General features: G+C 41.3%; 1 protein-coding gene across 5 annotated transcripts in view; it reads right to left on the reverse strand.

Moving 5' to 3' along the window:
- Positions 1 to 281: 281 nt before the first annotated feature.
- ccser1 (coiled-coil serine-rich protein 1) overlaps positions 282 to 12853 on the reverse strand; it is a 118346-nt gene continuing 105774 nt past the window's right edge. For 3 of the 5 annotated variants that reach the window (XM_086173565.1, XM_086173564.1, XM_086173570.1), the window contains one exon: positions 282 to 2339. In XM_086173565.1, the coding sequence (XP_086029691.1) occupies positions 1566 to 2339 (774 nt within the window). In that variant the 3' untranslated portion in view covers positions 282 to 1565. The remainder of the gene's footprint in view (positions 2340 to 12853) is intronic. The other 2 variants (XM_086173566.1, XM_086173567.1) reach the window with 2 other exon arrangements.

Consider the following 12853-nt stretch of genomic DNA (forward strand, 5'->3'; position numbering starts at 1 on the left):
CATTCCAGACTGTAGGCAAGACAAGGAAGGGGGTGTAATTGTGCAACACTGGGGGAGATAAATGAATTGGTGAAAGAAAAGGGGGGGGTTGATACATAGAAAAAGAGTGGGAATAAGGAGAGCATAAGTAGAAAGGTCAGAATATGGGGGGGTGGGATGGGAAGGGGGGTAGAAAGAAGTGATGACAGAGGGAGAAAATAGCACAGAGAGAAATAGACCAAAGAGATGTGTGGGCTCACTCGGAAGAGAGGGAGGCTATCTTCTTTTTCGGCTTTTCTTCATTTCTTCCAGCTTGTTGCCTCATGAGGCACGCATCTTCCCTCTAGCCCCGGTGCCACTTCGGTTATTTCGCTTTTCATTTTCTCATTCCAGAAAATGGATATTGCCAACAGTATTTATCAAAGCACCAGCTGGAATAACCAGCCCTGAAGAGAACTCCGAGGACTTTGTTCCAAAAACTTGACGTTTCTTTGTGAGCTTGGAAAAAGAACAAAACAATACTTAATGCTGGTTGTTCTGTATCTGAGATTTTGACGTTGTGAGATATGTTTGCTTTTCCTGATAAACCATTGGCTGGAAATATCTATATAGATGTCTCCATTAGTGGATCAGTATTAAAACATGAACACAAAAATGTCTCATTCATGTAAGTGGTTGGACGCCATTAAACCCACAACCCACTCTACATAAAAACGTCCGAGAGTTTATATTCGGCGTTCGGAGTTTTATTCCCTTATTTTGAAACACGGAGGTTCTTGAGTTCATACCAAAACCTGATTAATAGACTGAAAATTTGTTTGCCTTCTTTTTGTTTTATCATAGTTCAAAAGTGTTCACCTGTATGTTCTGCAGTATTTAACAAGCATGCGATAAAAGGATCAGGGCCGTTACTGTTCGTCGTAACCCGGACGCGAAGGAACACGGAGCTGATCTCACGTATGCTTTGGCAATTTGGTACAACATCCTCTTGCAGATAATAGTTTGCAATTATTAGCACAGTTATTGAATAAATTAAAAGAACAAATATTTTTTTAATGGACATACACAATTTAATCTGCCCTTTCAGGAATAATAACCTGTGAGCTTTGCAGATGGTGAAGTAGAGATACTGTTGACGATCTCTGCGACTGACTGCGTGCATTTATGTTTGTGTGTGTGTGTGTGTGTGTGTCTGATTGTTTGCATGGAAGTGAGGTTGTGAGTCTGCATGCACTTTGTATGTCTGTGGGCGTACGCACATCTAAACTGTCAGCATGACACAACGTGGGAGTCGTGATAGATGAGCGAGTGCCTTTTTCATTCTCTCAGTCTGATGTGGGCGCACTTGCATTTGTGTTTGTATTTAAGTGAGCAAATATGTGAACAAAATGTCAGCAACAGTTGGTCTGGGTTTTTTAGAGAGACGCCGCTTTCACCGAATGTACTTGTTGTCCAGACCGAGACGCGGCACCAACTTGTCCCGAAGGGCACGCTTGTTTTTTTTTTTTCTGATAGCTCACCGATTTTGTCACCTACGTGAATGGAATGGCTGCTTGGGATCCGGGTGGCGAAAATGTCCGTGGCCCTCAGCTGTCTCTCTGTGTGAGAGCTTGCAGTTCAGCAGTGTGTAGAGAATGTTGGAGGAAGACATTTTTACGACTGTAACTATGCAGAGACAGAGGGCCTCGAGGTGGTTGCCCTAAACGACCTGTAAACGGGGAGGACGACGACAAGGAGGCTGAGGGAGGAGTTGGAGATGCTCGGTCGGATGACGAGACGCTCCGGGATGGGCTCCCTCGGCTCACGAGACTGTGGAGGCTGGATGAGGCGCTGGCCCCGACAGCACGAGGGATATGGCTAGTGTGGTGATGCTCCCCTCCTTTTCGCCACCCGCTGATTCCCGCCGCCCCGAGAGTTAAGGACTCGGAGGAGGAGGACACTTTCTCTGGTTGCCTGCAGGGCGAAGGCGGTTTCGCAGTCTTACTAGGGAAGCCGGGGCACCGATTTGGACTCGGGCCTGCACGCGCGGGCTGAGGCTGAGCCGGAGGAATCGGCGAAGCTCGGGCTGACGGCGCAGAGTTGGCCGAGGGAGGGCTGGAGGACGTCGGAGCCAGATTCAGAGGAGGGTTACAGGCGGAGGGCTGAGCCAAGACTCCCTGGCGGTGGTACTCCTCCTTGGCAGGTTGTCTATCAGAGGCAAGAGGCCAACTGTGCAGAGGTGCATGGTGGTAGGAGAGTTGCTGGTTAGAGAGGTCCCCTCCGAGTGCTGCCCCCGCGCCCCGCGGTAGCCTTCGGTCCCTTGGAGGCTGGCTGTTGCTGCTGTTGCTGCTTAGTCCTGACCACCGGCCTGGATGACTGGTCTGTGGGAGAGGAGAAAGGGGAAAGCTTACCATTAGTTTGCCAATTTGTTTGGCTCAGATGCTGCTAGGCTGCTTGTAAGGACCCGTGTCAGAAATTTTTCTTCAGCAAGTGATATTGCCAGCCACCAATCTGTACTATCGCAAGTGCAAACCATCAATTTAGCACTTAGCCCTTCTGAGATATGCACTCAAACTGTAAACAACAGATCCACTGAAAATCTAGTACAGATGTCTCTTTACTAGAACTACACTGTACTTCTTGATTAAAGTAGCAAACATGGCATTTTGAGAAAACGCTTCATTTTACAAGTGCTCAGTCTGCTATCACAAACAAATATAAGCCCAAACAAATACAAACGAAATGATGTAAGCAAGTCATAAGAAAAAAAAGGATGCTGGCCAGTCATGACATACTCCTTCAAAAAAAAAAATGCTGCACAGCAACAACAGGTTGTTTGGTATTTGTTTTTCTGGTGGCTTTTACCACCACTGCATCCCAGGGTCCCCCAGCACCCTGCCAGTGGCCAATGCGGCCGGAGAGCTGCGCTAATATACGGGCCATTCCATAAATACCACATGTACTGTGGATACTGCAGTGTGGATATCACAAACACCTGAAGTTCCCGTCTTATTTCATTATGTGCTGTTGTTTCAACATAAAATAATTGATAGAGCACCAGTTGAGAAGTCAGCCCTACAGTACTTGAAGAGAAAAAGTCCCTGGCAGAAAATGTGTGCATATTAGTTCCACGTTTCCCATCACTAGCTCTATTTCTAAACTTGAGCAGCAGATCATGTTCCCTTGCTGCTCTTTGTGCTCGTTGCTTCGGGGGTGTTTTTTTAGTCGGCATAACAGCCACAGGTTGAGAACCAGTTGATTTTCTCCCCCATTGTTCCTGGATGGGTCTTTTTTTTTTTTTCCCTATATCTTAATGTGCTGTATAATAATAAGGCTTGCTGCGACGCCGTGCACCGATTAGATGTGCACTGCATCATATCGGTGTCCTGCTTTCCCGAGCGTGCGCCTTCAGGAGGAAAAGTCCAGAGCCTGACATCCAAACCACCTCTTTGCTTGTCTGCTGGGGCTGCTGTCGTGCGTGCCAAAATATTACTGTGACAGAAGCTGTGCTTTGTTCCTTCTTATTCTCCATGCTTCTCCATTGTCTCAACACCAGCCCCAGCCCCATCTGCCAACACTAAATAAAATAATAACCATCCCTAACAAACACACAGGCACGCACACAGACACACACACATCCACACACACAAACCTCCCTGTTTGTAATTTCCAGACTGCAGTAACATACCATCAATCCTCAACCTGTCAGGGTCTATTCAGCCCTGCCTGCTGCTGGCTTCTTATGCACCAAGTTATGTAATGAGGAAGAAAAAAAAAAAAAAACTGGAACAGACTGAAGGACAGTGGTAAAGAAGGTGTGAGATGTGAATACAGCAGGGCTTCTTTAAAGTGGGGAACAGGACCCACCAGGGGGGGTCGGTGAATGATTTTCAGAAATTAAAATAAGAAGATTAGAAAGAACCAGTTTTAACAAAATTGATTAAAAACTGAAAGTTTAGCGGGGAATGAACTGCCCGTTTCGCCGAATGTTTGGTGAAACTGCTGATTTCAGTTTTTACTTTGGTAGGTTCCACGGTTGCCACCGCAATGAACCATCTGAAGCATAAATCTTAAAGAACTTTGTTTTTCTTTACTGTGTTTTTACTTGATTGTCAGCATGTGACACTGGATGTCTTTATCAGTGTTCACAAACACATACAACTGCATCTCACTTTTAAGAATAAAGGTCAAGTAAAATATATAAATAATATATAAATCATAAAAAGAATTTTATATATGTGTATATATATATATATATATATATATATATATTTTTTTTTTTTTACTTTTTTATTTATTTATCTATTTTAATTTTTTGCCTGGGATTACACAATTTAGTTTTCGAGTAACTGAAGTAATCTAACAAACGCTCCTTTTCTCTTTGAGTAGAAATACCATATCAGGAGACAGCACATGTGATACAGGGATGTTTTAGGGGTTTTAAGGAACTCCGTGATGGAAAGGCCTTGGGCTCATTAGTGTTCTTCATTGTCCATGTAACAACTTAAGCTGCGGGAGAGGATCCCTTTAAATCACCTCGTCACCTTGATTTACCTAAGTCTTTAAGTTTGCACGTACGTGTTGATGGTGGGGTGCAAGTGTAAGAAACATCTTGAGGGGGTTTTTGCACACCAGCAGCCAAAGAGTCAGCAGGGGAGCGCGAGTCGGTTTGCCGCAGTGTGTACTTGAGCAAGGACACCTGAGTTTGTAAATCAGTCCTACGCTGTCTCTTGCTACATTGGCGTCTGCTCTTTTGTGGCTCTCATTTTTCTTTATCTCGCTTTTAACAGCCGCGCCCATCTGTCATTCTTGCTCCATGTCTTCGCTCCGTTTTCTGTGTTTGTTTACTCCCCACTTTCATCACGCTTGACCTTTTTCATTTCTCCCCACATGCCTGTCCCTGTTGTGTATTCGTTCATGTATCCGCCGCGCTTTACCTTAGTTTTCCTGAGGTGTCACTCGGTATGGTTGGATTTCCTTACTGGTATCACAACTGTCGCTTTGATACACAACATATGTCTGCAAAGGCAACTTGGACTCTGCCTCGTAATTATTCCTCTCCAAGTTGTCTGCCAATTTATTGTGCTTGCCTTACCTTCTGTTGTTTTCTCAAACGTCTGAGTGTTGAAATACCCAACAGGTTTTTAACATTAACTATTTAGCCTTAATTAAGCTGTTCCACTAAGACACACTGGACCATAGTGGATGTTCAGACTGTGGCTATTCCCCCACTGGTTTCTCACAGCACTGCAATGTAAAAAAAATTTGGTTGGAATGAAGATTCTCATTCCTCTTAATTAGATCAATGAATCTGCAAAAAGTCTTGTAGTGTTTATCCTCCCATTAGAGCACATTAGAAAGCAGAGACACACTCCCTGAGCTCTTTAAGTACACTACATACACAGCAACACACTGTTTGATGTCTTGGCAGAGGGCTGTGGTGTTTTTTTTCCTCTTTTTTTAATCATGACACTAAAAAGCATAGATGGGGCATTTAAAGTGAATATTGTTTGGCTTCACTTCAGATTTATTAGAAAAACACACATGAAACTGTTCGCTTCACTGATAGGACAAGGTTGTTAATAAACAGTGAATTCAAGAGATCTAAAATTCCCCCAAAACATCAAGTATAATTTGATATTGCTGCCGTCAAGAAACAGACTACAGTGTTACAAACCATTGACAATTAACACAGACACCAGTGATTTACGTTTATCTCTGCAAAATTAGGGCAAATTATGTTTGTCAAGGTTCCAGTCAAGGTTAACTTTTTTTACAAGCTCCCTTTTTTCTGATGACCTTGTATATGCCTCATATTTACTGCATCCTTTACTTTATATTGCCGCTGACTTAATATGAGCCAAAACCCAGTCATAGCTAAATCCTCATAGAATCCCTTCATACTTTGAAATGCAAAAAATGCTAGAAATAGCACCTCGCAGTAAGTTATTAAAAGTCTGGGGGTGTTCAGGGGCTAGAAACTTTCACAAGCCATTGAGCTGACAGAATTTTCCAACTATACAGCATAATTAGTAACTTTCTTTTTTCTGTTTCTATTTGTCATATACATATGTGTCAATTTATAAATGTTGTCTTTGTGCCATGATTTCATTATCTATATCCCCAAACCCGGTTTAAAATTAAGATAAAAACTGACACCACCCATGGAACCGTTTACGGGGCAAATTGTGAAAAAACAAGCTGCATAACAATCATGAAAACGACTACCTATGCAAGTGCATCACTCAAAATGATTAATGTAATATTCAAGAAGTGACTAAAAGGGGTAAATAAAAATAGTTCCTATATGTTTCTATTTTTGTGATATTTTTTTAAATTCCATTCATTCACTCATTACCTACCTTTTGCAAACAAGAAGTGTGTGGTGAAAACCCAACTTCTCATTGAAATGGTTCATTCTATATTTAGGCATGTGACATTTTGTTTAATTTCCACAGCTATCATCTCTCTGTATAATCGGTATTATTTTCCTACGCTGCCTTTCTGCCTCGTGCACTGTAATCCCCAAATCACTCTGAGTTTCCATTTTTAATCTGACCGTTACGTTTATGTCCAAGCGCACGAAAATAAAGTAAAGTCGTATCGATGTCGGGTAGTAAGATCGATGTGTTGGGGCTAATTAAACCGGAGCACTCACATCAGTTTTCTGCGTACAGGCTTGATGCTGTAAATACATTCCTTGGAGTATCTATTTTATATGCAAAAACTCAGAACCACAATTAAACAGACATAAAGCATAAATATTAATGAACAAATGTTGCACACACATTAATGTAGGTGATATAGAGAGTTGCACTGAACCTTTTCTTTGTATTCATGCTAACAAAAAAGGAAAATCTCACAACCTTTTTGTCACAATCTAAGCTCAACCTATTCTCCTGTGAGTTGCGGTGTTCGGGGGGAGGCTCTGTTACTTTGCTGAAAATTCACAATTGCTCCCCCAGTAATACTGGTTTGTGTGCGGCAGAGATTTAAAGACACAGGGGAAGACGGAAACATGGGAGAGAGGGAAAATAGAAGCCAGACAATGATGAGATGTGTTGCATAAGGGGATGCAGTGGAGTGTGAAAGAGAACAGGTGGCTTCTGCTTCTGCCACCTTTCCCATTTTGAGTGTGTGTGCGCACACACAAGCAGGGGAGAGTAAAGTGAGACCCCAATCCTTTAAAAAGGGGTATTTCTACAAACCTTGTGGTCATATTTCCATATATAAGCATGTTACCTCATCGCTTTGAATGGTTGTATTTAATCTTTCAGTAAGCTGTGTGACAGTTGGTCTGGAAATAGATGTTGAGTGATTCTAGGAAGAAAAACGTCAAAGAACCCATGCGGTTTCGACAACTTCAGATTAATACATACGATTTCAGCGCTTGAGCCGAGCAACCACAGGCACTCCTGTGTTAAAGGTCTTAGCCGAAATGTAGCCTATGTTTTGCTGTATGTTAATAGCCCTTTATCAGATTGTAAATAACAAAACTGGAGTTTCATCAAAACGATCAAGGTGAGGTCACAAAGAATTTGCACCCCAGATTCTCCGCCAGAATTTTATTTCAGCCGAAAGCTAACCAAATCCAAATGGTATCCATGACATTTGAAACCATGACATAAACCAAACTGTGAAATCTGTAAACTGTTTCAACTCCTTTTGGAGCCATTAGGAACAAGCTGCAGGAGCTCAGACGACTCATTCTCTAAATGTCATCCAATTAGCAATCTATATACAACACAAACCAGATTTTCTCACTCTTGCTGTTTGCTGCCCTAATTGTCTCCACCTGCTTATGCCTTACCCTCAGTCTCACACTGTCTTTTCCCCCGAGACGTGTCCAGGTAACAACTAACGAAGCACGTCAATGACACATGACACCTTGACAGAACTACCAGCAGCGACCAATCGAAGCTGGAAACTAACAGCCGCCACTGGCCAAATTTGGACTGCCAATAAATGCACTCAGCGCCAAAGTGGTTTGTGGCAGGACGGTGTGGATCGCTGTCATGCATCACTGGAACACTGTTCCGTAAAAAAAAAAAAAGCAAGTGTGTGTGTGTGTGTGTGTGTTGGGGAGGGAGAGAGATCACCTGTGAGTGAAGACTAATATGCGTTTCATTTGTACTATCAGGATACAGTGAATCAGGATGTAATGAGCTTTAAATCCATTTTTTGGTTTCACTGATTTTTCTATGCAAATCAAATTAGATTAGCTACTTTTGACACAAGTACAAATCTGAAAACCTTTGGGTTCAAGATGTTCTTAAGAGAAGCACGAAAGAGATGGTGTGCGTGAAAAAAGGCAAATATGTTGACCACGGTGTTTTTTTTATCATGGTTGTGTTGAGCAAATAATGTTTACTAGTTTAATTATCAAAGACAAGCTTATAAAGTTGCAACTAAAGTGGATCTGCAGTACACCACTGTGGGGGCGGCTCCATTTTGATTTCATGCATTAGGAGCAAGGGAAAAACAAATATTGAAATGCATTACCAGTGTTACAATGTTTTAATTTTTTTTTTTTTCACTAGAAAATGCATATTAAATTGTTATTTTCAAAGTGAGACAAACAATATCTCAAATTAACAAATGGTAGCTTATGAAAAATGAAGTGGCTGGTAGAATTTGTGACCCACAAGCCACTGGTTAATGAAAAAATTAATTAATAACCATTGTTGCAAACTTGATGCCTGGGCTTTTTTCGCACCGGGACAATAATAAGGGGCAAATAAACACACACATGCATTTTGAATGAACCACTTGCTAAAGCAGAGCTCAGATTCACACACAGCCCACATACAGAATGGCCCCATGCAATGCAAAGCATGTGACCAGGAGGGGACTCGAAAGCATAAGACTAAAGAATCATGATGTATCAGTACCAGTTAAAGTATCTATATTCTTTAGCAGCACCATCCAAGTCTCTTTTTAAAACTAATTAATAATAAGAACAGTGATCATTTGTTGAATCTATAGACACATGCATTACCTCTAAACATGAAATAATAAAATGATAAAGAACCAAAAGAATTACTCACTTAAGTCAGGAACGTGGCAATCCAAACACATTTAAACTCCCCGAAAGAGTTTTAAAGACACCAATTTGATTTTATAATTTCATCAGTGTTTTCTTTTTTTTCCCGACAGCTTCTATTGGTGTACACACAAAATAAACTATTCTTCCCCACAATTGTATGGTCGAGGTTAGTGAACTGCAGAGTCCACGTTCAGAATGGAATTAGCAACTTGACATTAAACCTGTTAGTCACTAAACCTTTGGATTCCGTTGCTGGAGTGATGTCACAAAGTATTTCACCCCAGGACTTCCCATTCTTTCAAAAATGGAAGTAGCAGGCTGGCAACTAGTGAGGCCAGCGACATGCTGAGGCCGGGAGGCCTAATGAGGTTCCTTGAGCAGTTCTGATGAGCACGGACGCAGAGAGTCTGGCACCAGCACCAAACAGGTCTGTGTCTGACTGCACACACACTTGTGTGTTTGTAACCGTGATGAAGCTCATTGACCACCGGCCTGTGCCAGTATGCTTCATGAGCATTGCCCAGAACGGTCAGCAAATGGAGCAAGGATTAAAAAAGAACCTTAGCAAATGGGAAAAGATGCAGAACAGGAATGAGATTTGTTGAGGAAAAAGATACTTAGAAGGAGTGGGAGTAGTTGACGACAAATAGAAGTCCAAAATAAATTGAAAAAAGAAGGAGAAGGAAGAAGATAGAGACAAGAAACGTAAGCTAACAAAGAAAGCTAGAAGGCCAACGCCATGCGGAAAGGTGATGACACATGGGTATTACCTGGGTACAACAACAAAGGAAGAAGGGAGCGGAGGAGAGGACAGCCAAAGCTCAGATAGTCAGATGGATGAAAGGAACGACGACAGGAAGAGAAAGTAAGAGGTGATTGCTCAAACCCAGACTTATAAAAGATGAAAGCAAGAGATAATTAGAAACCTTGAGAAGCGGACGGAGATAAAAAAGCAGGGGGATCGTAAATGTAAGCGAGGAAGCATCGATAAAACGTACTAAAGGTAAACTAAGTCAGTTCACCGGAAAAGCGCGTGATACGACGAGGGACACGTGAAGAACTACGGAGCGATACATTTATCGTCCATTTATCGAGCGGGGCTCGTTCGATTTTGAAATGCTGTTGGAAGTCATTCAGGACGCCGTCTCATTCCTTCAACGTGGATTAACTTTTATCCAGAAGTAAACACAACTCACTAGAGAAATATTTTATGTGAGGTTCTCATAAATTCTGAAAAGATTTTAGGCCCCTTTGAGTCTTGAACCAAAATTAGAAGTCACAGTTGAATGCTGTCAGTAAGTCAAATGGCAGATCATTATTCCTTGTCAATATTTTAAAATGATTGGAGTGAGGAGTGACGAATTTGGCACAAAACATTTTTTCCTGGTACACTAAGAATATTTTAATGCCAAGATAAAGAGAGCTTTGACCTTTTTTGAACATAAAATACCTTCACTTATCATTTTTTTTTCGTATTAGCCCTTTGTGTGTAGCATTTGTTCCCTGAGTTGCCAATAAATGTATTTGTTCGGGCCATCAATGCTTTTTATGCAGCCACAGAGAATCTCACCTTTGACCGGCAGCATCTAAATAGTTTATTCTCGAGACCCAGCTGACATTTATTCCAAAGTTGCAGAACTCCCTTTTGGGGGCATTCCTGAGATATCAAATTCATGAACACAGGGGAGAAAGGCAGCTCCGACCACGTTGGTATTTACTCAATGAATCACGTAAAGCATTCAGCCAGTGACATTATCTAGTAAACACATTATCATCGGTATAAGATGTAAAACCGCCGGCCCTTGAAATGTCACATTTCGGGCAGAGTACTGACTTTATGTTGTCCTCACAACAAGCATTAGTGTAATAAAAAAATTAAAAAAGTTGGATGCCTTCTTTTAGTCAACAACATGCCTTTTATTTGTATCTTACATTCTATGGATTGATGCAGTGTGTGAGCAAATTTCACACTTGTGTTGTTTGACTATCTAAAACGTAAAACTGTCTTTTTGGATTGTTACTCAGTACATCCTCAGTGCTTTACTATCACCTGCCCACACTTCAGGGAAAGCCGCCAATGTTTCTCTCATTACTAAACGCCTCAAACTCACAACGTTGCCTCTCCGTGATACAGAAGCTACGGTTTTGTCAGCATTTCTTTTTATACAGACTTATAATGAACAAGCCACATCAAGAATTGCAGTCTTGTGGGTGTCCTCGCCTGCCAAATGAAACAGGGTACAAAACCTGAGTTTATCCCACCTTAATCAAGTTAACAGTCTGCTTCCACTCCTACTGCTGGTCTTGACCTTCTGACTATGGGAACAGCAACTTTGAACTACGTAGTAAAGATTCTGATAGTACTTTTTAGATGGTTTATGTATATTTCTTTTAATCAACCACCTATTAGCCATTCACTTGTTTGATTTGACAAATTTGGGGATCTCTTCTTTTGTCATCTATGATAATTAAGTTTGCTTTTCAATAGCTCTACAAATCTTTATTTTAAGAAGATTTACTGTCAGCAAAACTCAACCACTCAAAAACTGTATAAAAAAAAGAAGCATCACAAAAGCTGTGGGGCTCAATATCCCCCAAACACCTCATAGACGGATTACTCCACCGATACCATCTCTAAGTTACCTAACTTACACAAAGAAATGTCAAACTTATCCAAAACAGTTTTACCTGGAGTTTCAACCTTGACATTTTTCCTTTAAAACAAAACGTGATAAATATTCAAGCAAGTCACACACAAAAAATTGGACCCTTATGGTATTCCACCATTACAGGCCCAGCCCAATGGACTATGTGCCTTATCCTTCTGTTCAACCGTATTTGAGAACAACACATCTGACATTCTAGACACAGTTAAACAATACAACTGTTAACAAGGTACGTCTTTCACTGCAAACACTGCCATAGGTGCACTGCAGCTGAACACTTTGATATTGGCAGCAGCAGCAGCTCACTGTTTCAAAGCAAGCGTGAAGCTTTCCTTTTTGATATACTTTGTTTTGGGCTGGTTAAGACCTGTCTTAAACCTTTCTGTAGTTGTGCTACAGAATGGAGGTTGCTCGGGGTCTCCCAATATCAACTGAACTTCCCTCTCTCTTTACGGATATATCCACCCTGCAGTAATTTATTCCCTATTAATGCAGTTACTTGGTCTTCATCTTCTTGGATTTTTGTGCCTATACCTAACAGCTTCCATTATATGCAGGCATTTATGGCTACTGATCTTTGAATGTGCTCAATCTATGCCTCCACACCAAATACAAATATCATTACTGTCGTTATTATGGATGGGAGTAGCGGTAGTAAAATATGGAATATTAGCATGAGCATTGACATTATTATAGTGATAAAGGTTTTATTTACTATTATTGCAAGTAAATATTGAAAACCGCTCTGGATATTGAAAAATGACATGAAAAAGTATAAATCTTATTAACTAGACCTGTTCTTTCAGAAGCGCTTAGAGATAACTATACTGAATTGCAGCACTAAAAATAAAATAGAATTTAACATTACATATTGTGTGTGATGCTGCAAAGTTCACTGTCGCAAGCAAGATGGTTTCTGGTTCAATAGCAACTGGGGCCTGTTTTTGTCCTTCCCTTCCCTCCCAGGGTCTGAAAAAATATATTGATATAACCTGTCTCCCAGGATGAGAGAGTGAATGATTGTCTGTATGTTTCTATATGAGGCCCTGTGATCAACCGGCAGGCGAATCAGATTAAAAGCCATCTGTTGCTAAATGTTGGCCGGGTTTGGTTCTGGCACCAGCACACACACACTCACACACGCGCATGCATATACATACACACACACACACACACACACACG

This window comes from Fistularia commersonii, chromosome 26 (assembly GCF_037954325.1).
Source record: "Fistularia commersonii isolate RoL2024-O1a breed Wild chromosome 26, RoL_Fcom_v1.0, whole genome shotgun sequence".
NCBI classification, from domain to species: domain Eukaryota; kingdom Metazoa; phylum Chordata; class Actinopteri; order Syngnathiformes; family Fistulariidae; genus Fistularia; species Fistularia commersonii.